Source organism: Heterocephalus glaber, unplaced genomic scaffold, assembly GCF_053883595.1.
Source record: "Heterocephalus glaber isolate CG9 unplaced genomic scaffold, H.glaber_assembly_v1.0 deba00001729, whole genome shotgun sequence".
In the NCBI taxonomy this organism is placed as follows: Eukaryota; Metazoa; Chordata; class Mammalia; order Rodentia; family Bathyergidae; genus Heterocephalus; species Heterocephalus glaber.
The window spans coordinates 5554138-5581903 of record NW_028258440.1 but is presented as its reverse complement, the minus strand read 5'-3'; the positions used below and the strand labels follow the sequence as shown (position 1 = coordinate 5581903).

Genomic DNA, 27766 nt, shown 5'->3' with positions numbered 1-27766 from the left:
ACATATCGGAATCTATGGGACACAATGAAAGCAGTCTTACGAGGGAAATTCATAGCAGTGAATATGCATATTAGGAAAACAGAACGAGCCCAATTAAACAACCTGATGCTGAACCTCAAGCTTCTAGAAAAAGAAGAGCAGGACAACCCCAAAGCTCATACAAGGGAAGAAATTATAAAGATCAGAGGAGAAATCAATGCAATGGAGACTAAGAGAACGATACAAAAAAATCAATGAAGCCAAGAGTTGGTTCTTCAAATCAATAAACAAAATTGACAAACCCTTAGCCAACCTTATCAGAAAAAGGAAAGAAAAGGCCCAAACCCATGTAATTAGGAATGAAAAGGGTGAAATTACAACAGACCCAGCAGAAATCCAGAGGATCATCAATACCTACTTCCAGAACCTATACGCCAATAAGATGGACAACACAGAAGAAATGGACAGATTCCTAGATACATATGAATTACCAAAGTTGAACAAAGAAGACCTAAACATTCTGAACAACCCAATATCAACCCATGAAATTGAAAATGTAATTAAAAACTTATCAACTAAGAAAAGCCCAGGCCCTGATGGCTTCACTGCTGAATTCTACAAGACTTTTAGAGAGGAACGGCTGCCACTACTGTTTAAACTCTTCAATGAAATTGAAAGGGAAGCAATACTCCCAAATTCATTCCTGAAAGCAAGCATCACCTTGATCCCCAAAGCAGAGAAAGACCCAACCGAAAAGGAGAACTATAGGCCAATCTCACTAATGAACATAGATGCAAAAATCCTTAATAAGATACTGGCAAACAGAATGCAGAAGATCATCAAGAAGATCATACACCCTGATCAAGTGGGATTCATCCCAGGGATGCAGGGATGGTTCAATATACGAAAATCAATCAATGGAATACACTATATCAATAGAGCCAAGGACAAAAACCATATGATTATCTCCATAGATACAGAAAAAGCATTTGACAAAATCCAACATGCATTTATGAAAAAAAACCCTACAAAAAATTGGAATAGATGGTCTCTACCTCAAACTGATAGAAGCCATCTATGAAAAACCAACAGCCAATATCATACTAAATGGGCAAAAAATGAAATCCTTCACACTAAAATCAGGAGCAATACAAGGATGTCCACTATCACCACTCTTGTTCAATATAGTTCTGGAAACATCAGCCACAGCAATTAGACAAGAGAAAGAAATAAAAGGAATAAAGATAGGAAATGAAGAAATGAAATTGTCATTATTTGCAGATGACATGATACTCTATATAGAAGACCCCAAGAACTCCACCAAAAGTCTTCTAGACTTAATAACCAAATTCAGTCAAGTAGCTGGTTACAAGGTCAACACACAAAAATCAATAGCTTTCCTCTACACTAATGACAGACTCACTGAGAGAGAAATAGGGCAAATAATTCCTTTCACAATAGCATCCAAAAAACTGAAATACCTAGGAATCAACCTAATGAAAGAAATCAAAGACCTCTTCTCTGAAAACTATGGCACTCTGAAAAGAGAGATTGAAGATGATATCAGAAAATGGACAGACATCCCCTGCTCCTGGGTAGGAAGGATTGATATAGTGAAAATGGCCATACTTCTGAAAATGGCCATACTTCCAAAACTGCTATATAGATTTAATGCTATTCCAATTGAGATCCCAGCAGCATACTTCATGGACCTTGAGAAAACAATCCAAAAATTCATTTGGAACAAGAAGAGACCCAGAATAGCAAAAGCAATTCTAGGTAACAGAGACATGGCAGGGGGTATCACAATCCCCAACCTGCAACTCTACTACAAAGCTACTGTGATAAAAACAGCATGGTACTGGCAAAGAAACAGGCTTGAGGACCAGTGGAACAGATTAGAAGATGTAGAAACAACGCCAGACACACTCAGCCATCTCATCTTTGACAAAGGAGCCAAACACCCTCACTGGAGGAAAGATAGCCTCTTTAATAAATGGTGCTGGAAAAATTGGGCTTCAACTTGCCAAAGATTAAAACTAGACCTATATCTCTCACTATCCACTAAACTAAAATCAAAATGGATTAAAGATCTAAATATTAAAATAGAAACTCTGAACCAGTTGGAACAGAGGTTAGGTAGAACCCTTGAAGACATCGGTGTAGGAAAAGATTTTATGAACAAAACCTCAGTTGCCCGTGAACTAGTACAAACAATCAACAAGTGGGATCTCTTCTTTTAAAAGGCTTCTGCACAGCAAGAGAAACCACCAGCAGCAGTGTGAAGAGACAACCCACAATGTGGGAAAAAATCTTCACCTGCTCTTCCTCAGACAAAGGTCTACTATCTCGAATCTATAAAGAACTTAAAAAGATCAGATCTCCCAAATTTAAAGACCCAATCCAAAAATAGGCATCTGAAATGAATAGACATTTCTCAGACAAAGAAGTAGAAATAGCAAATAAATATATGAAAAAATGTTCAACATCACTGGTCATTCGAGAGATGCAAATGAAAACAATGCTGAGATTCCACTTCACTCCAGAAAGAATGGCTGCTGTCATGAAATCAACCAATAACAAATGCTGGTGGGGCTGTGGGGAAAGAGGAACCCTGCTCCACTGCTGGTGGGAGTGTAGACTGGTAAAACCACTGTGGAAATCAGTATGGAGATACCTCCAAGAACTAGGACTGGAAGTCCCATTTGACCCAGCTATTCCACTGCTGGGGATCTTCCCCAAAGAATTAAAAGAATCATACCACAGTGATATATGTGCACCCATGTTCACAGCAGCACAGTTTGTAATAGCTAAAACTTGGAAACAGCCCAAATGCCCATCAACTGGAGACTGGATAAAGAAAATGTGGTTTTTTATATAAAATGGAGTACTACTCAGCCATCAAAAATGAGAAATTAGAGACATTTATAGCTAAGTGGGTGCACATTGAGGCGATACTCTAAAGTGAAATAAATAGGACACACATGTATAAATACCGAATGGTTTCTCTGGTGTGAGAAACTGGAAGTGTAAATAAGGACTAAATGTATAATAGGTAATGTGAAATAGGAAGAAAAGGGGCAAAGGGGAAGGAAGTGGGAGGGCTAGGGGAAAGGATAGAAGGGAATGGGATTAATATGAGAAAATGGAAAAATAGGAACAAAATCTTTGTAAATAGGGAGGAATGGAGGGGTTGAAGGGAGGGCTGGGCAAGGGTGAAAAATAAGAACCAAGAGAGACTATGTAAAGGTGCAAATTTCCAAAGATGAATGTCATTATATTGTATACCTAAAATGCACCAATGATTAGAATGAATAATCGATAATGCAAAATAGGAAGAAAAGGTCCAAAGTGGTAGGGGTAGTGGGAGGGGCAGGGGAAAGGAAAGAAGGGAAAGGAAAAATGATGAGAAATGGAAAAAATGGAAATAAAGCCTTTGTAAATAGGGAAGGATGGAGGGGTGAAGGGAGGGCTAGGAATGGGGAAAAAATAAGAACCAAGATGCATTATGTAAAGGTACAATTCCCAATGAGAAATGTAATTGTGTTGTGTACCTAAAATGTACCAATAAAAGAATTTAATAAAAAAAAAAGTAGAGGTCAGCTGCTTGTGCAGTCCACTGTGGGACTGCTGTGACTCACAGGTATTCCAAACAACTTACATGCAAGGACCCTTGTCTATTCACCCTCCCCGTCCTGAATCATTTCTTTCCACTTCAGGCCTGTGGCCAACTTGGGTTCAAGTTCCCATTGGCAGGCATAAAGACAGTGCTTCCAAGATAAGGAGATAAGGGAGGAGTTGAGGGTGAAGCTGGTAGGCCATCCTCACTGCCAGGACCAAGGTGAGGACCAGAGGGGTGGACATGGAGGCCATGTGCTATGTGGAGACCATCCCTGGGCAGAGTCCAGGAGCTGGGGGCAGGCTGCACTTTGCTGGCTCTCAAACCCCTGAGGCCTTGCTGATGTTTGCTAGAACAGTAACTGCCATTTCAGCAGTGTGGAATGCCAAGGACAAAAAGAACAAGGTACAGATGAGACTCGTTTTGGTTCGAGTCACAGATTTGCATTAATAAACATGTACATAGCATTTATTCTTTATACTCTGCCAGGCATGTGCTAGGAGCTCCACAGCCACTAACCCATTTAATCTTCATCACACACCTAAGAATTTAGGGTTATTGTGACTCCATTTCACAGGTGAAGAAACTGAGGGCTCAGAGAGGTGAAGTCACGGTCAAGCCCATGCAGCTAGATGGTGAAAGAGCTGGCATTAAAACCCAGGTAGCCTGGCTCCCGAGCTGGTGCTCCCAGCCTCGCTAGTAAAGAGGCAGGGCTGTGTTTGTCCTTGAAGGCTGCCTTCAGGTCCCTCCTCTGCATCACTCTACCTGCTTCCCCTTCAATATGGCTAATCCAATGCACAGAGGAGGAAAGGGCCTTTGACAGAGCATCTCCCCAGTCCTCTGGTCTCTGGGAATAACTTCATCATCAGTTCTGGAAGGAGTAGAAAAGGGGACAGGGACACAATAAGAGCTTCCTGGTCTGTCCTCTGAGGCAAAGGACTTCTGCCCTCGGCTTTTATCCTGATGGTGGAGTTTACAGAACCTCCTCACTCATTTGACTCTGCCTGTCCTGCCAGGGAGTCCATGAAAAGCCCTCTTTCTTTCCACAAAATGGCCTTCGTTATAGTTTTTGAATGACCTATTCTTGAAAGCTGCTTTAAACTGATTGCAGATGTAAGGAGAGAGTAAATGCATTAAAATTAAATCAGAAGGAATAGGCAGTCTGCCTCTGGCCTGCAGAGTAGGTGAACACAGGTCTGATTGTCTATCGGAAGCAGTCCTCTCTGGTCTATTCCTTGCCCAAGCCCAGAGTTTCTAGAGAGGTGAACTGCGAGCTAACTTGCCGCTGGTGCTGCCTACTGCTCTCTGATGTATCCAGGTGCACAGACAAGGCTTCAGTGTCTCCACTTCCCTCACCAGAAGTCAGGCTGTTCAGGAGTAACCTGCAGTGCAGGATAACCAATCCCTGTAGGAGAAACTATGACAGAAAGCGCATTTCCAGTGAACCAAATTTGTCTTCTCAGAGCCCCCAAACTCTGCTTTCTAGGTGTTCTTCCCTCTTCTGTGGCATCATCCCCTGATTCTTCCTAATCGAGGTGACTTTGGGTTTCCGTTCCCTCCTGGTTGTGAATGGCCCTAAGCAGCGTGCATTTCACAGAGTGCAGAACACACAGCCAAATGGGACTCACAGGATCTCTCAAGGAGGGCTGCAGGCAGCTTTGTGGAATGGACTCTTCTGGAAGAACTCACACCAGCTCAAGCAAGGAACTCTGCAGCTGCAACCACCTTCCCCAAGGGCTACAGTAGGGCTGCCCTGTCACAGAGAGAGAGAGAGGACATGACTTTTTCTGGGAATGGCCAGCTCAGGGGAGGAGCAGAAGGAGGGACCAACATCCATCCCAAAGCAAAGACAGGGCTGTACCCAGAGCCCCATATGGGGGAGCTAATGAGAAACAGCTTGCAGGAGGGAGGGGGACAGAATTTAGGAATGGCAGGGGCAGAGCTTATGAAGAGGGGGCTGGGACATGCAGGCTGATTGAGAACAGCTGTTGCTCCTCAATCTCAGAGATCTTTGGACTCTGCCCGGGATGGGCTCACAGCGTACTCCAAGCTACAAGGAGCCTGCACAGGTTGCCTGAGACCGCCCAAGGTTCCTCTGCTCACTGTGGCTCCCAGAAACTTCTGAAACAAAAGACCAGAGGGGGACTCTCCATCCAACAGCCGGACACGTCCTCCCCATCGCCCACCAGCCCCACCTCTGTCTGCTGCTGCCCAGGAAAGGCCTGGAGGAAGGGACAAGAGAAACAGACCCGCCCTCTCTCCCAGTCCCTCCACTCACTCAGCGCTGACATCTGGAGACCCCATGGCCGGAGCTCACTGGGGTTTCTGCCCCTGGCTTGTCCTCCTCTGTGGTAGGTGCACCTTGGTCTCTTTTGGAAAGCAGCTCTGGCCTGTCCCCTCTGGGCTCAGGAAGGGTTGGAGTGAGGGCTGGGGTCCAGATTGTCTCTGTCTCTTGGTGGTCCTGTCTGTCTTGAGGAAGAGGCTCCATCAGGGCCAGTCTTCAGGCTCCTTGTGGCTTGGATCAAATCTAGTTTAGCACCTTCCTATCCCTTCCTGTTAGTGGCAAAATTATTGTGACACTGGCTAGAGGGTAAGGAGGACTTTATTGAAAACTATTGCAATGGGCACCGTGCAGCAGGAGAGACAGCAAAGACCACTGGGGATTTATAGCCAATGAGCATGGTTGGAGGATCAGTGCATGGAAAGTTACTAGGAGTCACCGAGAGGAGTCACTGAGGGTAGTGGGATTCTTACAGAAGGCAGGCCAGGGTGATCAGATATCAAGGGTGGGGCATGAGAAATCTAATCAGATATTGGGATTGATCAGATATCAAGGGTTCCTCTAAACTGCATTGACAGGATTCTTGCCAAGACAAGGCAATGCAGGCCTGACAAGGAGAACACAGTCACAAAAGGGCAAGGTTGAGGCCTTGTCAAGAAAAGATCTCAGAGGAGCCTATATAGTGTTTGGTCAAGGAGCGCCTTTGTTGTCCATGCAGTGCCCTGTTTGTCCTCAAATAGGTGCCCAGTTCAGTTCACCCCTGGCCTTAGGGAGGCCAGTCTCCCCTTTGCTCTCTATCAGCAGGACTCTGCTCATTAATTCAACACCCAATTCCTGAGCACCTCCCCAGTGCCAGGCCCCTGTGCTAGGGGTCAGAGTGATTTGGCTGCACAGGCTACTCCTTGGGAGCTACAACCCAGGCCTCAGAGAACAGCAGATCCTCGTGTCCAGAAGGACATGGGTTAGCTGGGTCCTGATTCTTAGGTTGGCATCTTAGCACCACTATCTTGCTAGAGATCTGTTCCTGCACAAATGGGTGTTTATTTTCTTAAATCAACAGTGTGAATTTCATCTCCCCCTTGAGTTTATGAGACTAAGACAGCCAGGCAGGGCATCCTGCCAGGCAGGGTGTTAGTCCAAGCCACCCTCCTTCTATCTCACCTCAGAGGTAAAAATATAGTGTCTCCCAATACTTAAGCCTCCTTGTCCCTCTAGGGAAATCCCCCTTAAAATGCACGAAGTGGAGAGAAAGACTATCAGAGATTATTGGACTTTGGGGGCAGGAAAAGACTGTAATGCACCCCTCTTTTACAGAGGCCCGGAGCTGGAGGACAAAGCCCAGTGCCTGACACAGAGTAGGCACTTAGGAAACATTTGTCTAATGAATATAGGGTCACACCAAATTTGGGGTAGAGTCCAAATTGCACCCTAGGTCTCCATGTACTCTATCCTGCTTATAATATCCCAGTCCCTTCCAGGCCTACCTGCCTTGGTTGACAGAATGAGAGGATGGAAAGGTCAACCCCCAGGTTTTGTTTTGTTGGCAGTGCTGAGAATTGAACCCAGGGCCTCATGCAGGCTAGACAAGCAAGAGCTCTACCACTGAGCCACACCCCTAGCCACACTCTTGTTTTGTATTCCAATGACCTAAGTTCAAATCCCCATTTTGACTACTGACCCACTGTGACAAAACTTGGGCAAGTTACCAAACCTATCCGGGCTGTGCTTCCTCCTCTGTAGAAAGAGAATAGTAGAACTCAAATAGGGTTGTTCCAAGTATCAAATGAGATACAATTGTGTGCTCTTAATGACAGGGACAAGTTCTGAAAAGTGTGCCATGAGGCAATTTTGTCATTGCACAAGCTTCATGGAGTGACTTACACAAACTAAGATGACCATGAGATCACTACAAGATACAATCTTACAGGTCCACCATCACATATGCAGCCCTTTGTTGGCCAGAACATCATTACACAGCACATGACGAGGCAACAGACATACCTGTTGTTGCTGAGTTGGATACCCGGCACCTAGTAGGAGCTCTTTAAATGCTAATATGCCCTTCCCCACCAGGCTGCGATGTTGGACTAGGATTACTGTCTTATATATTTAAAATGTGCCTGAAACAACACGCAGAGATTTGGATTATAAAAATGGTATAAATGGGGCTGGGGATTTAGCTCAGTGGTTCCACCGCCTGCCTCACAAGGACAAGGTCCTGAGTTCAATCCCCAGAACCAAAAATAATGGTACAAATGGGCCTTGAATTTAAGTAAATACAATATATAAAATTAGATTTTTTAGAAGGCTAAAAAGGTGGAGTCATTATTTAGTGAGGTCCTCTAGAGCATTTAAAAGAAAATTTGATTGCAAAAATTTAATTTACACACAACTTTTCCACTTCACTAGACCCTGAAAAGACCCAATTAGATTAGAAGAAAAATTGATATAATGAGCACTAAACCCATGCAAAAGTGGCAATCACTAGTCGATGAAACTAGCGTCTTTGATTGTGACCCAGGGTGTCATCAATTCAGCCTGATTTCCCATGAAATATGGTTATTTTTAACCTGAAGTAGAGGTGTATGTTTCAAAGGATGGACGCCCCACAGAGTGGGGGAAGGGACTGAAGGAGGATATCCCTGCTCTCTGAGATCTCTCTGGTCCCCCAAATAATCTGGATGTTTTCTCCTGGTTTCTAGCTTGTGCCTGGAGCCACCCAAAGCCAGGGGACCTTGGAAGAGAAGATGTGAGAAACTGTTCAGCCAACCCTCCGGTGAGGTCTTGGGTCCACCACGTGTGAGCCCGCCCCCGCATGCGGCCCCGCCCCCTCGTCCTCTCCATCTCCCATTGGCTCAGTTGGCCAGCCTCTCCGCCTATAGGCTTTCCCCTGATTTCCGGACTCTGGACCCCCTGTTTCTTATTAACATGCATCATTCCAGTGGGGCAGTTGTATAACACAACTAACAGACCAGGAAGTTTATCATGTCCCCCACTTTCTACTTTGGCTCTCTACTCTCGCCCTAGGGCCTGGAAAGCCGCCCCGGGAAGGAAGGAGGGGGGAGGAAAAGTGAGAAAGAGGGAGGGGCATCCCCTGGCTGGTGTTTGGCTGAGGCTCAGCAGAAGCTAGGCAGAGGCTGGGAGGAAAAGGGAGGAGGGAGGAAGTCAGTGGGCTAGAAGAGCCACCGGAAGCACGAGAGAAGGAGACCTCTAGGCTATGAAGACTGGAAGGCCCAGCAGGTTGGAGCCAAAGGGGATCAGGTGGTCAGCTTCCAGGCTGGAGACCAGAGTGATTCTGAACTGGAGTGGGGCTTAAAGATCTTCTACAGGCAGGGATGGTCCCGAAGTGTGAAGAGGTGAGCCGGCATGTGAGTACCCTAGGTCTCAGGATAAGCACAGCACATCTACGTGCCATGTCAACTTTATAGGACTATTAGGTTAGGCAGATGGTGGGCAAGCCCATCGCTTTTATATTAAAACAACCCTGGATAGATCTTTGAGTAGAAAACAAAACAAAACAAACAAAAAACATGGTTCATTTGAAAGATAAAATGGCCTTTGAAGAAGTATCAGGCTTGGAGAGGATCTTTCCTAGCAGAGTCTCACACTGATGGGGGTGCTCATTCACTGTCCTCTGCCATCTGGGACCAGTGAGTAACAACTTGAAAAAGCCCCCAGGGTAGGGTTGCCAGATAAAATACAGGACACTCAATTACATTTGACTTTCAGGTGATATACAATATTTCAGTCTAAGTGTGTCCCAAATAGAACAGGAGCATACTTACATTAAAACATTACTCATTGTTTATCTGAAAGTCAAATGTAACTGGGTGGGTGTCCTGCATCTCTATTTGCTGAACCTGGCAACTCTACCCCAAGATATCCCAAGTAGGGACTGTCCCCGTGGCCTGGGCCAGTGCCAGAGCTCAGAGCCTGCAGTTCTCACCCACACCCCCTTCCAAGACTACAGCACTATTACTGTCACAAAGATTCCTTCTCCAAGCTACACTTCCATCTCTGCTCAGCACAGACATCTTAGTCGAGGCTCAGTGGAACATCAGCTGCCTGCATCATCCTTCCCAGGACCAGCCAGGCTAACCACGCCCAACCCTGCCTCAAGAGAGGCTGGCGGCTCCTCTGAAAGCTGCGGTGATGATGGTGGGAGAGGGGTGGAGGTGTGATTTTTCTCTAAGCAACGGTGAGTGTTTGGGTGTCTTCCTGTCACCTGTTAGCACCTTCCAGTTACTGCGGTCAATACCACAGCGCGGCTCTCAGCCCTCCGCCAGCAGATAGAGGCCTGGAATCTCTCTGCCTACATCATCCCAGACACGGATGCCCACAAGGTAAGGAACTACTCCTCTTCCCCTTGCCCTTGCCACTGCCCCCTGGTTGGCCTATGAGCACAGACACATACAGGACACTGCTCAAACTCAGAAGATGAAGGCAAAGGAGGGATTTGATGGGCAAAGAGACAAGTGGAGAGCTCGCACATGGTAGTTTTAGGGCAACTGGAAGCACGTATTCCCTTGCATAGGAGGGAAGACATAGCCAAAACCCCTTGACCTCAAGAAATGAAACTATAAAACAACTTTAGAATCAGTTCTGATCAATTCCCAGGAGGCAGATCCAGAACGAATGTTTAGGGCATCCCTGCCCTAGGAGGTTAGAATGGAGACTGGGAATTGGACTGGAGCCCAGGCCTTCCCATAGCCTGCTGGATGGAGCAGTGAGATGAACCAGAGTCCTGGACTATGCTAGTGAGGGGGATAGAGGGGAGGGGACAGGAAACAAGATGGTCTCATCTCACTTCCCAGCACCAGCCCAGTTGGAAGAGAAAGCATTTTCAGTGTCAATCAGCTTGCTTGAATTACTTTTCTCACTTGCTGGGAAGGCTAAGAATCTTGAATAAATATTTGAACTTCTCTGATCCTCAGTTTTCTCTTTTGCCAGATGGAAATACTGAGATCTGTCTCCAGGGATATGAAGAGCAGTATATAGCCATGCCATGTTATCCATAAGGGATTGGTTTCAGAGCCCCCATAGATACCCAGTTGAGTGGATACTCAACTCCCTTATGTAAAATGCTGTGATATTTGCACATAATCCACGCACATTCTTCCAAATACTTTACATCATCTCAAGAGTATTTATAAACCTACTACAAGGCAAATGGATGTCATACTGTGTTATTTAAGGAGTGATGATAAGGGGAAAGTCTGTACATATGACCTGTGAGTAGGTGAAGCTGCAGATATGGAATCCATGGATAGATACACAGGTCTGACTGGACAATAAGTAGAAGTGATTTATGATGTACCCAGTGTACTGGAGAACTGAGAGGAAGAGGAGATATCCGGAGGGCAGAACCAAATGATATGATCCTAAACTACACAGAATTTGCATTCTTGTCAAGGTGACAAAAACTCCTTTACAGAATAATCAAGTGTAACCCTGAGTCCACTGTTGGACAGTGGAGTTGAGACTCCAAGAGTTCAAAGGAAGGGAATAGAGAAGGCTGGGGCAGTTAGAGGGGGCCTCCTGAAAGAGGTGCCAAGTATAGGGAGGAGAAGCGCCCTGACAAGGGCACTGGGATTAAATAAATAAATAGAATTTTAAAATAAATAAACGTTTTAAAAATTAAAAAGAAGAAAGAGGTGCCAAGTATGGTTAGCCATTTGGGACTGGTTACAGCTGACCAGAGAGAAAAAGACAGGGATGTTGTTAGGGGCCTTCCACGTGGCATAGGACTTCATAAAAAAGGCTAATAATTCTGATGTTGTTGATTTCCCAGAGTGAATACATTGGCAAACATGATGAGAGGCGTGCATGGATTACAGGCTTCAAGGGGACTGCAGGTGACAGCCATTACCTCCCTTCATTGCGTCTCCTGGCACACCAGAGGTGGTTAGAGTGGACTTGGCATAGCTAGCTCCTTAGCAGCCAGGACCCCAGGACCTAGGATCCAGAATCCCCTTCTTTTCTCCCTGCCTCCAACTTCTCTGCCACCCAGACACCAACATCTCTCAAAGCATAGTGGCCACCTTACTGTACAGAAAGGATGCAGAGGCCCTCTGGCTTCCTTGCCATGCTCACTGCCTCTGCTACAGCCAGGCCCAGCCCAGCACTCCTTGGGCTCCATTTCTGAGATAGTTGCTACTTATGGACCCATTCTTCCCTTCACCTGATGGCTCATTTGGAGATAAAGTTTTACTTGCAGGTCTTTTTACAGACAAGATCACTTTACATGGTGGAAAGAGAAAAACATAGAGACCCATAATGATGTCCCAGGGTCTGAAGGGACACCTGATGGTAGCCCATTAAATGCAATCTAAGCTTCCTTTGTTGATCCTCTAACATGCTTTCCTGAGCCTCAAGCTGTCCTCCCTTGCCCATCATAAGCCTTATTTCTTTGCCAAAGTTGCTGGATTTGTCTTCTCCACCAATCCTCAGCTAAGCCTCTGGCTTAGTGTCCCTATCAGCCACCAAGTCTTGACATTGAATCTCATCTTTCCAGGGAGTACCTACATGCAGCATGAGTTCTTTGGAGCTGGCCAAAACAGACCCTGTCTTCTCCCGCCAAAAGTCCTGATGACCCCCTCAACCCAAAGCAGAGAGGCCTGCCTCAGGACACTCTTTCTGCCAGGTTCCCCCAAAGCTCTCTCTGTTTTTTTCTGGTACCAGGGATAGAACTCAGGACCTTGCACTTGCAAGGCAGGTGTGGTGCCACTGAGCTAGATCTCCAACCCCTTCCCCAAGGTTCTCTTTCACATTTCCTGCCTTACTGCCTTCCAGTGGAGGAGACAAACTCTAGAGGCACCTTGTGACATTCTCAGAGCCCGCACCGTATCACACATCCACCATCTAAAGCTGTGCTCCTCACCTTCACCCTTACCTTCACCTCATCTCCAAGTTTCCCTGTTGTAAATGTATTGTATACCTAAAATGTACCAATTAATATATAAATTTTTAAAAATTTTTTAAAAAACCAAGTTTCCCTGTTGTGTCCCAGGTACTGCAGTAGTGACTATGAGGAAAGCAGCTGTCTGGACTGACAGTCGCTACTGGACTCAGGCGGAGCGGGAGATGGACTGCAATTGGGATCTCCATAAAGAAGGTAGAAAGCCACATGATTTTGTTCCCATCAAGGACATATGTGGTAGGACTGTCACAGGCAGAAGCCTGGCTAGAGAGCCTCAGGCTGGCCTGGCAGGCCACCTCTGAACTCCTTCCTGTCTTTCAGTTGGTATTACTCTTATTGTCTCCTGGCTGCTGGCTGAGATTCCTGCTGGAGGACGTGTGGGCTTCGACCCCTTCCTCATCTCTTTAGGTATATCCTTCCTTCAATTTCTGGGATTTGTCCTCACCAACAAGGGTGGCTCAGCTTCCCTAGAAGGTGAAGAAACACTTTCTTAGAAGGAGGGGCAATGTAACCATGAAGCTAAACTGTTTTGAAGATGTGGTTGCAGAATATTTTGCAACAAAGATAGATTCATGTGTTGTGTAATTTGTAAATGTTAAAAGAATGGATACAAAAATTTTTTAAAAAGTTATAAGTGCAGAAAGCCAACCTAGAAGACAGGGGATCATTATATGTAGTACATGAATAGACCCGGATGTCCTTGAACCTGGAACCATCCTCTGTGTCCTCAAACTACTCAGGGATGGTATTCAGAATCACTTAGAGGCCCTCTTTTGGAAAGTAGCTTAGAAGGGTCAAAAGAGTTGGGAGGGAATGCAGCTCGCTGAACTCCAGGCCCCAGATAACTGGTCCACCAATGACCTCAAAGGTGGCATGACCTCAGAGGTGGAATCCTCATGAACATGTAGTGAGAGGCTCCTCCTTCTGAATTGACTTCCTTGCTAGCCTGTCCAGTGGCTGAACATCACCATTCTTTTCAACCATAACATGGAATCCTGGTGAAAATGGTACCCAAAATAGGGAATACTCCCAGCCATTGGCACTTAAAAAGACAGTATTAGCCAACTGTTGGTGGACAGCATTGAGGACGGCCCAGGATAGCTCAGCTTGGAAAGCAGAAAGAGGAGAGGCACAGCCCCGTGGTGGGGCACACATTACAGAAGGTCCAGATTGCTGGGACAGGTTTGGGGCAGCTGGAGCTATAGAGGTGGAACTAGGGCAACTAGGAGCAAGGCTAATTTTATTTAAGCCACAGGTTTTCCTGAGTTGTAAATAGGCAAGGGGCAAGTGATTCCTTCCTGTCTCCACAGACTCCTGGAACAGTTATGACATGAACCTCCAGGGCTCCAACATACAGCTGGTATCCATCACAACCAACCTTGTAGACCTGGTGTGGGGCTCAGAGAGGCCCCTGGTACCGAGCGAACCCATCTATGCCCTGGAAACGGCATTCACAGGTGATTCAGCAAGCCCACTCTCCTTTCCAACTTATACCAACACAGATTCCCCCTAACATGGGTCCCTATTACTGCTCCTTTGACTGAAAAGGCACCATCAGAGGTACCAAAGCAATGGTTTGCAAAGCTTAGCAAGCACCCAAGTTTCCTGGGATGCTTGGTTAAAAGGCACATTTTTGGAGCCTCTCTCCACAGAGAGTCTTAGTCTGAAGGTCCCCAGACCATATTTAGAAAATTCTGGAATAAAGAGTGTCAGGATTTAAAGCAAAAGGCAGGGGGAAGAGAGGAAACAGGAGAGTCAGAAAAAGAGGGAACAAAACCCTGTGGAGAGAGAAAACATATGACATCCATTGCTTGTCTGGTAGTGGAGACTGGCTCATGTTGAACCATTCATCCCTTTCCTTCTGACTCTCCTGTGGTGAGATATTTACATTTGTGAGACGCCTGGGGTGGACAGGGGAAGTAAATAAGTGCAGGGTCAGTCTATGGCACAGATGAGTATTCAGGTTTTGGTTGGACCGCAAAGGAAAATTAACTGACCTAGAAGATTCTAATCTTGACCTCATTGACACCATCTAAATATTACACCATAAAAAATCAGTATGTGCTATGATTCTTGTAAGGGATAACTACAATCCCGACTAGGGGCTAGGTTACTGATTATGAATCAGCATGTTGGCTACAACCCCTACTTCTCTGGGGATTCTGAGAGAGCCAACAGGTTTGTACTAATAGTCACACGGGGGCCGGGGATTTAGCTCAGTGGTTTCGCTGCCTGCTGCACAAGCACAAGGACCCGAGTTTGATCCCTGGTACCAAAATAAAAAACAAACAAACGAACAATAGTCACACAGGGCAATCTGAGAGGCCCCTTTCCACATCCGAGTCCATACATGTTTCTGGTTTGGAAAGGAGTTGAAAAAGTAGGAGAGAGGGCCGGGAATTTAGCTCAGTGGTTCTGGCACCTGCCTCGCAAGCACAAGGTCCCGAGTTCAATCTCTGGTACCAAAAAAAAAAAAAAAAGAAAAGAAAAAGTAGGAGAGAAATTTCTAAACTGTAGCTATAACAAAAGTAGTGAAAATTGTGTCCAATTCTCTGTGTGTTCCAATGTAACTTGCAGAATCATTCTTTCTGCATCTTGACAGTTTTTAAAGAAACTTACTATCCAAGACTGATCATAGATAAACTCATTTTCCTGAGATAAAGAAGGCCACAGATATGCCAGGAAGCAGCAGGGATAACAAGAAAAATCCTACTAGGGCTTGGGACAGGTTCATATGGATTTTGTCACTTCCCAGGAGCGAGGGGATGCCAAGGCATCACAGGTTGCTAGTCTTTAAGGAAAAAGCTATCTGGAGCCAGAACTGGGCCTTGGAGGCCCAAGGACAGAGTTCAGCTTCAGGAAGCTTTGACAAGAAAGCTTTTAGGCTGCAGATTTTAAAGGAAGGGTAGAGGGGCAGGGACAAAGAACAGAACATGAAAAGTTAACTACTCAAAGGTAGCTGTGTGCATCAGACCATGTAAATTTTGTTCCTTTTGTTTTCTCAAAAATGTGTCATGTTTGTGAATCTTAAAAACATAATTCTAAGAAGCCAGTTAGAGAAGGCCACATATTATATGATTCCATTTATATGAACCATCCAGCATTGACAAATCCATAGAGACAGAAAGATTAGTGGTTTCCTGCGGCTGGAAGGAAGGGGGAATGGGGAGTGACTCCTTAATGGGTCCAAGGTTTCCTCTTGGAATGATGAAAATGTTCTACAAATAGTAGTGATGATTGCACAACATTGTGAACCATACTTAACGCCCACTGAACTATGCACTTTAAAATGGTTAAAGTGTTACATTTTGTTATGACTATTTTACAACAATAAAATAAACCTAAAAAAAGTTTATCATACCCAGAGTTTTGGTTCTTGTTAAATAGTTTTATCTGTTTGTATAAAGTTTGTAATGGCACTAAGTTATCATTTATGCTTATATCTGGGCCCTAGATACAAGCTTCCTAGAGAGGACAGCAGTGTAACACCGAGTGGAAGGACAGGTTTGGAGATTGACGATGTTATCAAGACAGTACAGTGTCTGCACAGATTAGTAGTTTTAGCCATGTAGCCAGACAGACCTGGGTTCAAATCCCAGTTCCACTCCTTGCGGCTATGACACTCAAGACAAGTCACTTTATCACACTAAAGGCTCAGTTTTCATATCGCTAAAATGGGACCGAGTGAGACTTAAAACATGAAGTGCTTAGTTAGCCTAATACCTGTGGTTTAAGTACTGAGATTACTGGAGGGGAGAGTTGAACATGGTCCCAGCCCTCTCCCTTTGCTCTTCAACTAGGGCAGCTCTCCGGATCTCTTTCTGCATGTTTATTTATGGGTGAGAAAGCTATACCAGACTTATTATATACCAAGACACCTTGCTACATGCTTTATAAATACTCATTTGAGCCTCACATCAACCCTGTTGAGTTAGAAACTATTATTGTATCCCATCCTCCTTTTCAGATGCTCAAAAGGAGACACAGAGGGTAAATAATTTGTCCACGGTCACCCAGCCAGTAATAGCAAAGCTAGGATTTAAGCCCAGTCTGGATCCAGAACTCATGTTATTAATCACTACATAAGTAAGAGTTTGTTTGAAGAAAGGTTTCTGCTCCTTTTTTAAAAAATGGAAAGCCAGGGCCATGGATTTAGCTCAGTGGTTCCATCGCCAGCCTCAAAAGCACAAGGACCCGAGTTTGATCCCCAAAAACAAAAACAAACAAGCAAACAAAAGGAAAGGCGTTATCTTAAGGGAGCCAAGTGCCAAATGTAAGGTGTGTCCCTTACGCTTTCTGTGGTCTCCTTTGCTTCTAGGGAGCACTTGGCAGGAGAAAGTATCCAACATCCGAAGCCAGATGCAGAAGCATAGCAAGGCTCCGACCGCTGTCCTTCTGACAGCACTTGATGAGACGGCCTGTGAGTGTGGATTTGTGTGCGTGGGTGGGTGCCACACCCTCCCCAAGTCTCCTGGGCCCTGAAGCACAGGGGTCTTCCCCCAAACAACCATGTTCCCACCAGTTGTGAGATGCAGTAACAGTGGCCCGTGGGAACCAAGAGGGGTAAGGGAGCATCAGCTCATACCTACAGAGTAATGAAACCAGGGGGTCCCCAAGCAAGCTGGGGCCACTCCATGGGCCACCAGGGGAACAGGCAGGCCACAGCAGCAGAGTGCATCTGTTTCCTTAAAGAGAAGTGGACCAGCAACGCCTCCCACCAGCCTGACCATAATCCCAGGACACTCACACCCCCAACTACAACACCCAGGATAACTCTACTTGGTCTCAACATGGCTCAGAGCTTTTTGCCCAATCCCTATGATTGGGCTTCAGACATCTCGGGGACCCACTGAAACTGTGTGCTCACTGTAGGTATCTGCATTTTTCTAGAGGGAGAATTTTACAGGGCTCATCAACATCTCATATACCTCCCCCCAAAGACTGAGAGGCATCCAGAGGCAGATGCTACAAATGTGCTGCTGGCAATCATTTGGGGCCAATGCAGACAGTGGGGCAAAGGTGTCAGAAATGCTTCCTCCCGGGCAGATCAGCTTCAAATGATCCCCACCGGTTCTCTTCCCAGGGCTCTTCAATCTTCGCAGCAGTGACATCCCCTATAACCCCTTCTTCTATTCCTACACACTGCTCATGGACTGTTCCATCAGGTACTGCTTTTCCTTGGCTTCTGTCATGAACTTCCTGCAACTTCTGCCCTCTCATTGCCTCACCTCTGATGCCACCCCAATATACAGTCTTGGTGCTGCCCATGAGCTTGGCACCTGCCCCTAGCCTTCTGTTGGCTGCTCCTAACCTTCTGACTTCTGCTTCCAAGAAATTCCAAATTTGGGCTGCTTAGTTTCTTACACTGGCTTCCTCTGACTTTCAGGAACAAGGGAACTCTGTGAGCCTCTGGTTCTTTGTTTTTTTTTAAAATTAAATTCTTTTATTGGTACATTGTAGGTATACAACACAATTACATTTCTCATTGGGAATTGTACCTTTACATAATGCATCTTGGTTCTTATTTTTTCCCCATTCCTAGCCCTCCCTTCACGCCCTCCACCCTTCCCTATTTACAAAGGCTTTATTTCCATTTTTTCCATTTCTCATCATTTTCCTTTCCCTTCTTTCCTTTCCCCTGCCCCTCCCACTACCCCTACCACTTTGGACCTTTTCTTCCTATTTTGCATTATCGATTATTCATTCTAATCATTGGTACATTTTAGGTATACAATATAATGACATTCATCATTGGAAGTTTGCACCTTTACATAGTCTCTCTTGGTTCTTATTTTTCACCCTTGCCCAGCCCTCCCTTCAACCCCTCCATCCCTCCCTATTTACAAAGATTTTGTTCCTATTTTTCCATTTTCTCATATTAATCCTATTCCCTTCTATCCTTTCCCCTATCCCTCCCACTTCCTTCCCCTTTGCCCCTTTTCTTCCTATTTCACATTACCTATTATACATTTTAATCCTTATTTACACTTTCAGTTTCTCACACCAGAGAAACTATTTGGTATTTACACGTGTGTCCTATTTATTTCACTTAAGAGTATCACCTCAATGTGCATCCACTCAGCTATAAATGTCTCTAATTTCTCATTTTTGATGGCTGAGTAGTACTCCATTTTATAAAAAACCACATTTTCTTTATCCAGTCTCCAGTTGATGGGCATTTGGGCTGTTTCCAAGTTTTAGCTATTACAAACTGTGCTGCTATGAACATGGGTGCACATATATCACTGTGGTATGATTCTTTTAATTCTTTGGGGAAGATCCCCAGCAGTGGAATAGTGGGGTCAAATGCGACTTCCAGTCCTAGTTCTTTGAGGTATCTCCATACTGATTTCCACAGTGCTTGCACCAGTCTACACTCCCACCAGCAGTGGAGCAGGGTTCCTCTTTCCCCACAGCCCTGCCAGCATTTGTTATTGGTTGATTTCATGATAGCAGCCATTCTTTCTGGAGTGAAGTGGAATCTCAGCATTGTTTTCCTTTGCATCTCTCGAATGACCAGTGATGTTGAACATTTTTTCATGTATTTATTTGCTATTTCTACTTCTTTGTCTGAGAAATGTCTGTTCATTTCAGATGCCCGTTTTCGGATTGGGTCTTTAAATTTGGGAGGTCTGATCTTTTGAAGTTCTTTATAGATTCAAGATAGTAGACCTTTGTCTGAGGAAGAGCAGGTGAAGATTTTTTCCCACATTGTGGGTTGTCTCTTCACACTGCTGGTGGTTTCTCTTGCTGTGCAGAAGCCTTTTAATAAGAAGAGATCCCACTTGTTGATTGTTTGTGCTAGTTCACGGGCAACTGAGGTTTTGTTCATAAAATCTTTTCCTACACTGATGTCTTCAAGGGTTCTACCTAACCTCTGTTCCAACTGGTTCAGAGTTTCTATTTTAATATTTAGATCTTGAATCCATTTTGATTTTAGTTTAGTGCATGAGCCTCTGGTTCTTTGCATTGTCCTTAGCAGACACTCAGGACCCTCCTGGTCTTCCTTCCCCACCCAGGTTATTTGTAAACAGGAGTCGCTTTAGTCCTGAGACCCTGCAGTACCTGAACTCTGGCTGCACAGAGCCCATGTGTGTGCAACTTGAGGACTACAGCCAAGTCCGTGACAGCGTCCAGGCCTATGTCTCAGGAGATGTGCGGGTCTGGATTGGGACCCAATACACCATGTATGGGCTCTATGAAGTGATACCTGAGGTGGGTTTGCAGGGCCCTAGCCCATGCTAGGTACTGACCCCAGCTCAGTCTGCTGGTCAGTGGGCAAATGTGCAGTGTGTTCCTTTCTAGGCCTCTCTGGGAAGAGGCAGAAGAGGAGGAAGCAGGTATGTTTGTCCACAGGGGGCTCATACAGTTGTTGAGGAGACTAGAGAATACAGCCTGGTCAGCAGAACCTGACACTGAACCTTGGCTCTGCTCCTAACTGGCTGTGCAGTTGACCTTGAGCAAGTAGCTTAGCCAACTAGGTCTCTGTTTCATTGCCTAGAAAATGGCAAGAGTCCCGCCTCATAGTCTGGGGTTTAAAAGAGATGGGACACATCAAGCCCAGTGGCTGACACAAGGTGGCCACTCTCTATAATATGGACAGGAAATTCACGTGGTCAGAACAGCCCATCATCTGATGCAGGCTAGGATCTGAGCCATTCCAGAGTGCTTATGGCAGTGAGCTGCCCAGCTTGGCAGTGTTAATCAAGGAAGCCTGCCAGGAGGGAAAGAGGAAGGGAAAGAGGGCAGAGGGAAGGTTAGGCTGGACACTGAAGACTAGGAAAGACATGTACCCAGAGAGCACCAGAAGGAGAGGGCATTGAAACAAGGAGCAGCAAGTTTCACCTCAGCTGGGACTTCCTGGCAATTCTAGAAAGCACTACTGTGCTCTGGAGGATGCTCCCAGCCCTCTTCTTCCTCCTTGTTCCCAACAGGAGAAACTCGTGGCAGATACCTACTCCCCAGTGATGATAACCAAGGCGGTGAAGAACAGCAAGGAGCAAGCCCTCCTCAAGGCCAGCCATGTAAGTCCGTATGCAGGCAGACATAGCCTCTTGGCAGCTCCTTGTCTGATGGATTAGAGAAGAAAGCCTTCCATAGCTTTTCAAAGCCTTCCAAAACTGAGGAGAGCCTCACTGAAACAAAGGAGCAGACATCAAACTCCTGGGAAGCATCCTGCCCCTTAACGACTCACACCAGTATAGTATAGTGGTTTAAAGTACAGACGTGAGAGGTAAAGGTTCTGAGTTCAAACACCAGTGCCACCCACTTCCTAGCTGGGTAACCTTGGGCAATCACTTTTCTAGGCCTCAGTTACTTCATTAGTAAGGTAAGGGGGATCAAAATAGTAATCTTACAGCACACAGTTATTGTGAAGATATAATAAAAAAAATGCATGTCATAGAGGGTGATCAAAATACACCATGAGTGTTTACATTTTAAAAATGTATTAGAGTAAAAGACACATTGCCATACATTTTCCTCATTTTAAACACACTTATCCCATTGTCTTGGAACTTTCTGAAGCCGTTCTGGAAGTCTTCTTTCGTGAGTGTCTTTATGGGGTTTGTTCAAACTGTGAGTGCTGCTGCCAAGTGCCATCCCACAGAAAGGCATTACAGTGCATCCTTATCCACCTTATTCACTGGATCTGGCACTGTATGACTTCTGGGTCTTCCCCAAAGTCAAAATGACCATGAAAGCTAAAAGTTTTAAATCAGTTCAAGACTTCAAGGCAACCACAATGGCACAACTCAAGACACTCATGAGAGAAGATTTCCAGAACTGCTTCCGAAAGTACCAAGAATGATGGGGAAAATGTGTTCAAAGGGACAGGCAGCATATTGAGGGGATTAATGGCAATGTGTCTTTTACTGTAATAATTTTTTTAAATGTAAACTTGCATTGTATTTTTCAAACATCACACACACACACACACACACACACACACACACACACGTAATGCTTTAAGCACTGCCTGGAACATTCTATTACCTGTAATGATTTCCTCACCCTGGCAAGAGAATGACTCACCTTCTTTTTAGGACAAGCTTGTTAAGATAAGAGTAAAATAGGGCTGGGCAAGGTGCCACACTCCTGTAATCCCAGTACTCAAAAGGCTGAGGCGGAAGGATTGCCATGAGTTTGAGTCCAGTATCAACAATTTAAGGAGACCCTGTCTAAGGAAACAAAAAAACAATAAATAGAATAAAACATTTCACAAATAAAAAACGTTCTCTTAGGGAAAATTTTCAACATACATTATGGTAGAGAAAATAGCATAATGAACCCCTGTGGCCCCATTACCCAGCTTCAACACTCAACAATTCGGGGCCAGTTGTGTTTCCTCTATAACCCGGCTAAAAACTCCATACATAACCTCCACTGCCGCTGGCTTATTTTAGAATAAATCCCAGATATCATATCATTTCTGCTGTCAACACATCAGGAAATATCTCTAAAGATAAGAATGCTTTTAAAAACATGAGCACATTATGATCAGATATAAACATTAATGAGAATCCTTTGGTATCAAATAGCCAGTCAGATCCTCCTGTTTTTAAAGCTCCAAATCCCAGAACAGCCACCAGGGAGCTGTGGCTGACACTCCTCCCCTTCTCTGTCCCCCCCCCCACACACACTCCAGGTTCGGGACGCTGTGGCCGTGATCCGGTACTTGGTCTGGCTGGAGAAAAACGTGCCCAAAGGCACAGTGGACGAGTTCTCAGGGGCAGAGTTCATGGACCAGTTACGAGGGTGAAGGACTGACTCTCTTTCAGTCCGGGGGTAGGGGCAAGGAGGGTAATTGTTCTTCTAGGTAGGGAGAAGGAAGATCCTCCTTGTATTTGGAAGTCAGAGCAACAGGTTCTTGGGTGGTCTGGGAGCTGGCGAGGGGGTGTTGGGTGACATTCCCCAGCCCGGCTGAAAGCTGAAAGAGGGACAACCCAACAGCACCCCCTAATGTCTGCTTCAGACCCAGACTTGCCGTGCCTGGGGGAAGCTGGCTCTGGCCAGGCTACACTGGACCACTTGAGAATTTCCAGTAGGGAGTAGGGCTCCCACGGCACCATCACACTGTAGGTTTGAGGTGCATGACTGGCTCGGGGAGATTTCAGATACAGGGAGCTAGCTTTCTTCCCTGCCATCTGTAAAATGGAGATAGAGGGGGAATAATTGGTGTCTAAGTCTGACCTTCTCTGATCTTGAGTTCTCTGTGACAGGACAGGGCTTGGGGAAATGGAATCAGGAGGTGGGGCTGGAGGTACCAAATGGAGTGGGGCTGCAGCAGAGTAGAGGCAGCTACGATCTTCGTTTGATCTTATGAGATACCGGGGCACAGCCTAGTCCCTGGGCACATTTACTGACCATTCCTTGCCTTACACTCTCCAGAAAGGAAGACTTCTTTTCCGGACCCAGTTTCCAGACCATCTCTGCTAGTGGCCTGAATGCTGCCCTTGCCCACTACAGGTACTTCAGGAGAATGAATTTTCCTGGGCTGGGGCTGGGGTAGGGTAGGAAATACTCTGGGTCCTGAGGCTACATTTAAGGTTTGAGGCCCTCAGCTTGTTCGAAGTGGGATGGAGCTTGATCTCAGGTTAGGAGCCTCCTTGAAATAAAGACCTGAGCAAATTTTTCCCCAAAAGACTGAGACTTTATGAACATTTGGCTCTAAGGGATGCAGAGCGGAGATTTGGATGCTATTAGATGCTTTTCTTTGGCTTCTTGTGAGTTATTTATGTAAAGTAATTCTTTTTTTAAATTTTATTTTATTGGTACATTTTAGGTATACAATATAATGACAATCATCATTGGAAATTTGCACCTTTACTTAATCTCTCTTGGTTCTTATTTTTCCCCCTTCCCCTGCCCTCCCTTCAACCCCTCCATCCCTCCCTATTTACAAAGACTTTGTTTCCATTTTTCCATTTTCTCATATTAATTCCATTCCCTTCTTTCCTTTCCCCTACCCCTCCCACTTCCCCTTCCCCTTTGCCCCTTTTCTTCCTATTTCACATTATCTATTATACTTTTTACTCCTTATTTACACTTTCAGTTTCTCACACTGGAGAAACTATTCAGTATTTACACATGTGTGTCTTATTTATTTCACTTAAGAGTATGGCCTCAATGTGAATCCATTTAGCTATAAATGTGTCTAATTTCTCATTTTTTTATCGCTGAATAGTACTCCATTTTATTTTTAAAAAACCACATTTTCTTTATCCAGTCTCCAGTTGATGGGCATTTGGGCTGTTTCCAAGTTTTAGCTATTACAAACTGTGCTGCTATGAACATGGGTGCACATATATCACTGTGGTATGATTCTTTTAATTCTTTGGGGAAGATCCCCAGCAGTGGAATAGCAGGGTCAAATGGGACTTCCAGTCCTAGTTCTTTGAGGTATCTCCATACTGATTTCCACAGTGCTTGCACCAGTCTACACTCCCACCAGCAGTGGAGCAGGGTTCCTCTTTCCCCACAGCCCCGCCAGCATTTGTTATTGGTTGATTTCATAATAGCAGCCATTCTTTCTGGGGTGAGGTGGAATCTCAGCATTGTTTTCATGATGTAAAGTAATTCTTAAAGTTCATGAGCAGTCATGGACAAAGTCCTATTCACTCAGCCCAAACCAGCCATGGTAGGCCCAGGATGTAGACTAGCCAGATATTAGCTCCATAGAAAACAAACCGTGGCATCCCTGCCTGATGAAATGGGGTGGGAGGGGGCACTGACCAGATGCCTCTGCCTAGCATGGGCATGGCAGGAAGAGGTTGAATGCCCCTCCAGGGGATGACCTGGCATAGCCCAGAATTCCCTCCTCTGGTGCCTCCTGGTATCTCCCAAGCCTTGCTCCAGCCCCTTCTCCCCAGCAAAGCTAGAGAATAGCAGGGTTGCTAATCCTCAGCTCTACTCACTCTGTCTCTCCAGCCCCACCCTAAAAGTCCCCTCCCTTCCTGTGTCCTGGCTTCGAGGGACCCTCTGATCTCTGAGGCATCCGGAAGTTAGTGAAAGAGCTCAGAATGGAGCATCCGGGTCCAGGCCTAGCTTCTCCCTGCTCTCTTGTGTGGCCTTGTGCAAGCTCCTTTGCTTATAGAGGCCTGCATCTCCTTATGTAAAAGGAAGTAACTAGACTGGGTGGTCTCTATGACTCTCCTAGCTCCCACGTTCTGGGCTCTTTCCTTCCTCCCTCCTTTGGGAATCAAGGCCTTTCTTGGCCAAGTGCAGGATAATCAGAAGCATGCTAGGCACAGCAGCAGCAGCAGTAGCAGCAGCCAAGTACTCTTCCAGGGCCCTTTTGGAGGCAATGACTTCCCTAGAGTAATGACCCTGCAAGCCCAGACCAGGCTTCCCTCTGCTGTCACCCAGGGACCCCCCAAAGCCTAGTGCTTGGTCAGGCTGCTCTCCTCTCAGCATTCTCTCTTGTTCTCAGCCCGACTAAAGAGCTGAACCGCAAACTGTCCTCAGATGAGATGTACCTGGTGGATTCTGGGGGACAATACTGGTAATGTACTCCCCACCACACCTGCCTGGCTGTCTTAGCTCAGACATCCTGGGGTGGCCAAAGCATGCCAAAGCTTCCTTTTCCTGGGCCATGAGTTCACCTGAGCCTGGAGAAACCTGCACTGAATGGGTTCTGAACATCCTTCTCATTTTCACGTGGCAGGGGGCGGTGTCAGTGCCCAATGGGAAGCACACAGAAGCCCAAATGGTGGGGGTACTCATGCAGTACTTCTGCTTTGTTTTGTTTTTTGGTACCAGGGATCGAACTTGGGACCTTGCGCTTTCAAGGCAGGTGCCAGAACCACTGAGTGAAATCCCCGGCCCACCCCATGCAGGGCTTCTGTGAGAATAAGGAATAGATGCTCCTTGCTCAAGTAAAATTTCTTTTTAAGTCCACACATTATTGCACAGCCCTGCCTGGATGCACAAACACACCCCTACACTCTCACACAGCCTGCACACCGCCAGCTCCATGCATACTCTGGAGCCTCTGTTATGTCTCCCCCTAGGGTTCAGGTGCGATAACCATGTCAAGTAGGGGTGGAGCAAGTAAGAGAAGCAACTCTTTAGGTACATTTCCCTTGCACAGTGCACAACCCTGCTCAGGCAGGACAGCCATGCACATTAAGCTAGCCCTAATCCTTCCAAGTGTGTGACTAATCATTGGCACCAGAGCTGATTTAGCTGACCTGGCCTCAGAGATGTTCCATCCTCATCTAGGAAACAAGTAGACTGTGGGAAGCTCAGGGTGAAGCAAAGGGAGGGGTGTGCTGAACTGAGGAAGGTGCAAAGAGTAGTTTCAGAAGGTTTCCCAGCTGCTTTCCTGTGGCTATGGTGACTGTGCCGTGGCAGAGGCTCTTCACGTGTTCTTAGTGCAGCTGTCGGGAGCCAGTGTGGCAGGTGCCAGCTTGGCAGCCTTTACTAGTCACCAGCTCTGTGCTGTGTGTACTTGAGATGGCTGATGTGCAAAGGGGAAGTGAATTTGTTGGGGCGTTGTTGGCTTGGGGCATGCTCAGAGTAGGGTGAGGCTGGGGAAATGGTCACCTCACTTCCTCTTCTCTCCTTCTGAAGCAGTTCACCATGCCCCATGACCTAGTCCTGAGGAGGAGCCCCCAGGACCACAGGACCATTTCTCCCTCCCCTTACCTGGGAGGGGATCACAGGTGCCATCCCACCGAAGCTCAAGGTTGGGAGTCAGACCTTCTGGCTTCACCTCCCTGGGACTCAGCAAATCCCTGGGTCAGGTCCATGTTCACAAGGAGTATGGGGAGTCAGTGCCTGCCCTGCGTGGCTTCACCGAGGCCCAGGGTCTCCCAGCCTCAAGGCTTCAACTGCCTCAACTGTGAAATGGGGATGATGAGCCCTGCTCTGCCACCCTGCCCTGGGAGCTGCAGAAGTGCCCTCTAAATGCTAAATAACTGTGTGAACATCAGAGTGTTGTGATAATGTAATGCTTCAGAAACTCAGTCTCCCCTCTGTAAAATGGAGATAATCCCTGCTGCCTCCCAGGAAGCCTGGAAGAAGCCTTGCTTTTAGAGCCAGCTGACCCACAGACAGCAGAGCTACATACACAACAGCCAAACGGGGTAGCATGGGGGAGACATGTGTATGCGGAATCGTGATTGCCAGAGAGCATAATGACTTTCAGCTTCAGAGTTCTACAGAGCCCTTTCAGGCATGGATGCCGAAGATGCGATGTTAAGGGGGGTAACTACTTCCTTTCACCTCCCACTGGCCTGATCCCAGCCCTGTGGCTGGGACCTCAGTGGAAAACACACAGAAACCCACTGCCCCAGCCTCTACCCAAGTGTTCAGCAGGGCCAGACGTGTCGGTTTCCCCTCTCCCCAGGGACGGAACCACAGACATCACCAGAACAGTCCACTGGGGTACACCCTCTGCCTTCCAAAAGGTAAGCACTGTGCGCGGCACTCCCCTGTCCACCCTCCCCAGAGGGCCCCAAGCAGTCGCTCCACGGAGAGCCCTTTCAGAGCAACAAGAAGGCCTCAGCCCAAGCTTCTCCTCCTCCCATTTTGATGCATCAATGCCCAGACATTTCTTCTGCGCTTTGTGTCTGGCCTTGTCCTTGGCAGAAAGGAGGAGGAAGGGCATCCCAAGTGGAGAAACACAGCACAAGCAAAGTCTCAGTGTGGAAAGGAGCTGGAGGTGTTCAGGAAGCCTCAAGGACTGGTCAGCCAGGGCAGAGGCTGGGCCTTGCTCTTTGCCCTAAGGAGCCTCTAGGGGTGGAGCAGGGAGCTGCATTCGTGTATTGAGCAAATAGACTGTGAGCCTGACATGCTGGAAACAGAGAAGGGAAATGCTGCCTGGATCTATGGCCTCAGTCTGCTGGGCAGCAGTTGACAAGCCTGTGTGGGTACGTGGTGAAGGGTACTGACAGCCTCAGCGCTGGTGGTGACCAGAAGAGGCCACCATCAGCCCTGACAGAGGAAGACTGGCCTGCCAACTAAT

The 27766-nt window shown here is 46.4% G+C and overlaps 1 protein-coding gene across 5 annotated transcripts in view; it reads left to right on the top strand.

Moving 5' to 3' along the window:
* The first annotated feature begins 5559 nt into the window (after window positions 1–5559).
* Xpnpep2 (X-prolyl aminopeptidase 2) overlaps window positions 5560–27766 on the top strand; it is a 30620-nt gene continuing 8413 nt past the window's right edge. For 2 of the 5 annotated variants that reach the window (XR_205878.4, XM_004860037.4), the window contains exons 1-15: window positions 5561–5949; window positions 8582–8655; window positions 10112–10222; window positions 11671–11734; window positions 12889–12993; window positions 13120–13206; window positions 14109–14255; window positions 17117–17218; window positions 17882–17963; window positions 19818–20013; window positions 20733–20822; window positions 22445–22554; window positions 23188–23265; window positions 25229–25300; window positions 27149–27209. Coding sequence is in view for 4 of the 5 variants with exons in the window: in XM_004860037.4 (XP_004860094.1) it covers window positions 5901–5949; window positions 8582–8655; window positions 10112–10222; window positions 11671–11734; window positions 12889–12993; window positions 13120–13206; window positions 14109–14255; window positions 17117–17218; window positions 17882–17963; window positions 19818–20013; window positions 20733–20822; window positions 22445–22554; window positions 23188–23265; window positions 25229–25300; window positions 27149–27209 (1428 nt within the window). In the remaining variant the exon portion in view is untranslated. The other 3 variants (XM_004860038.4, XM_004860040.4, XM_004860039.4) reach the window with 3 other exon arrangements.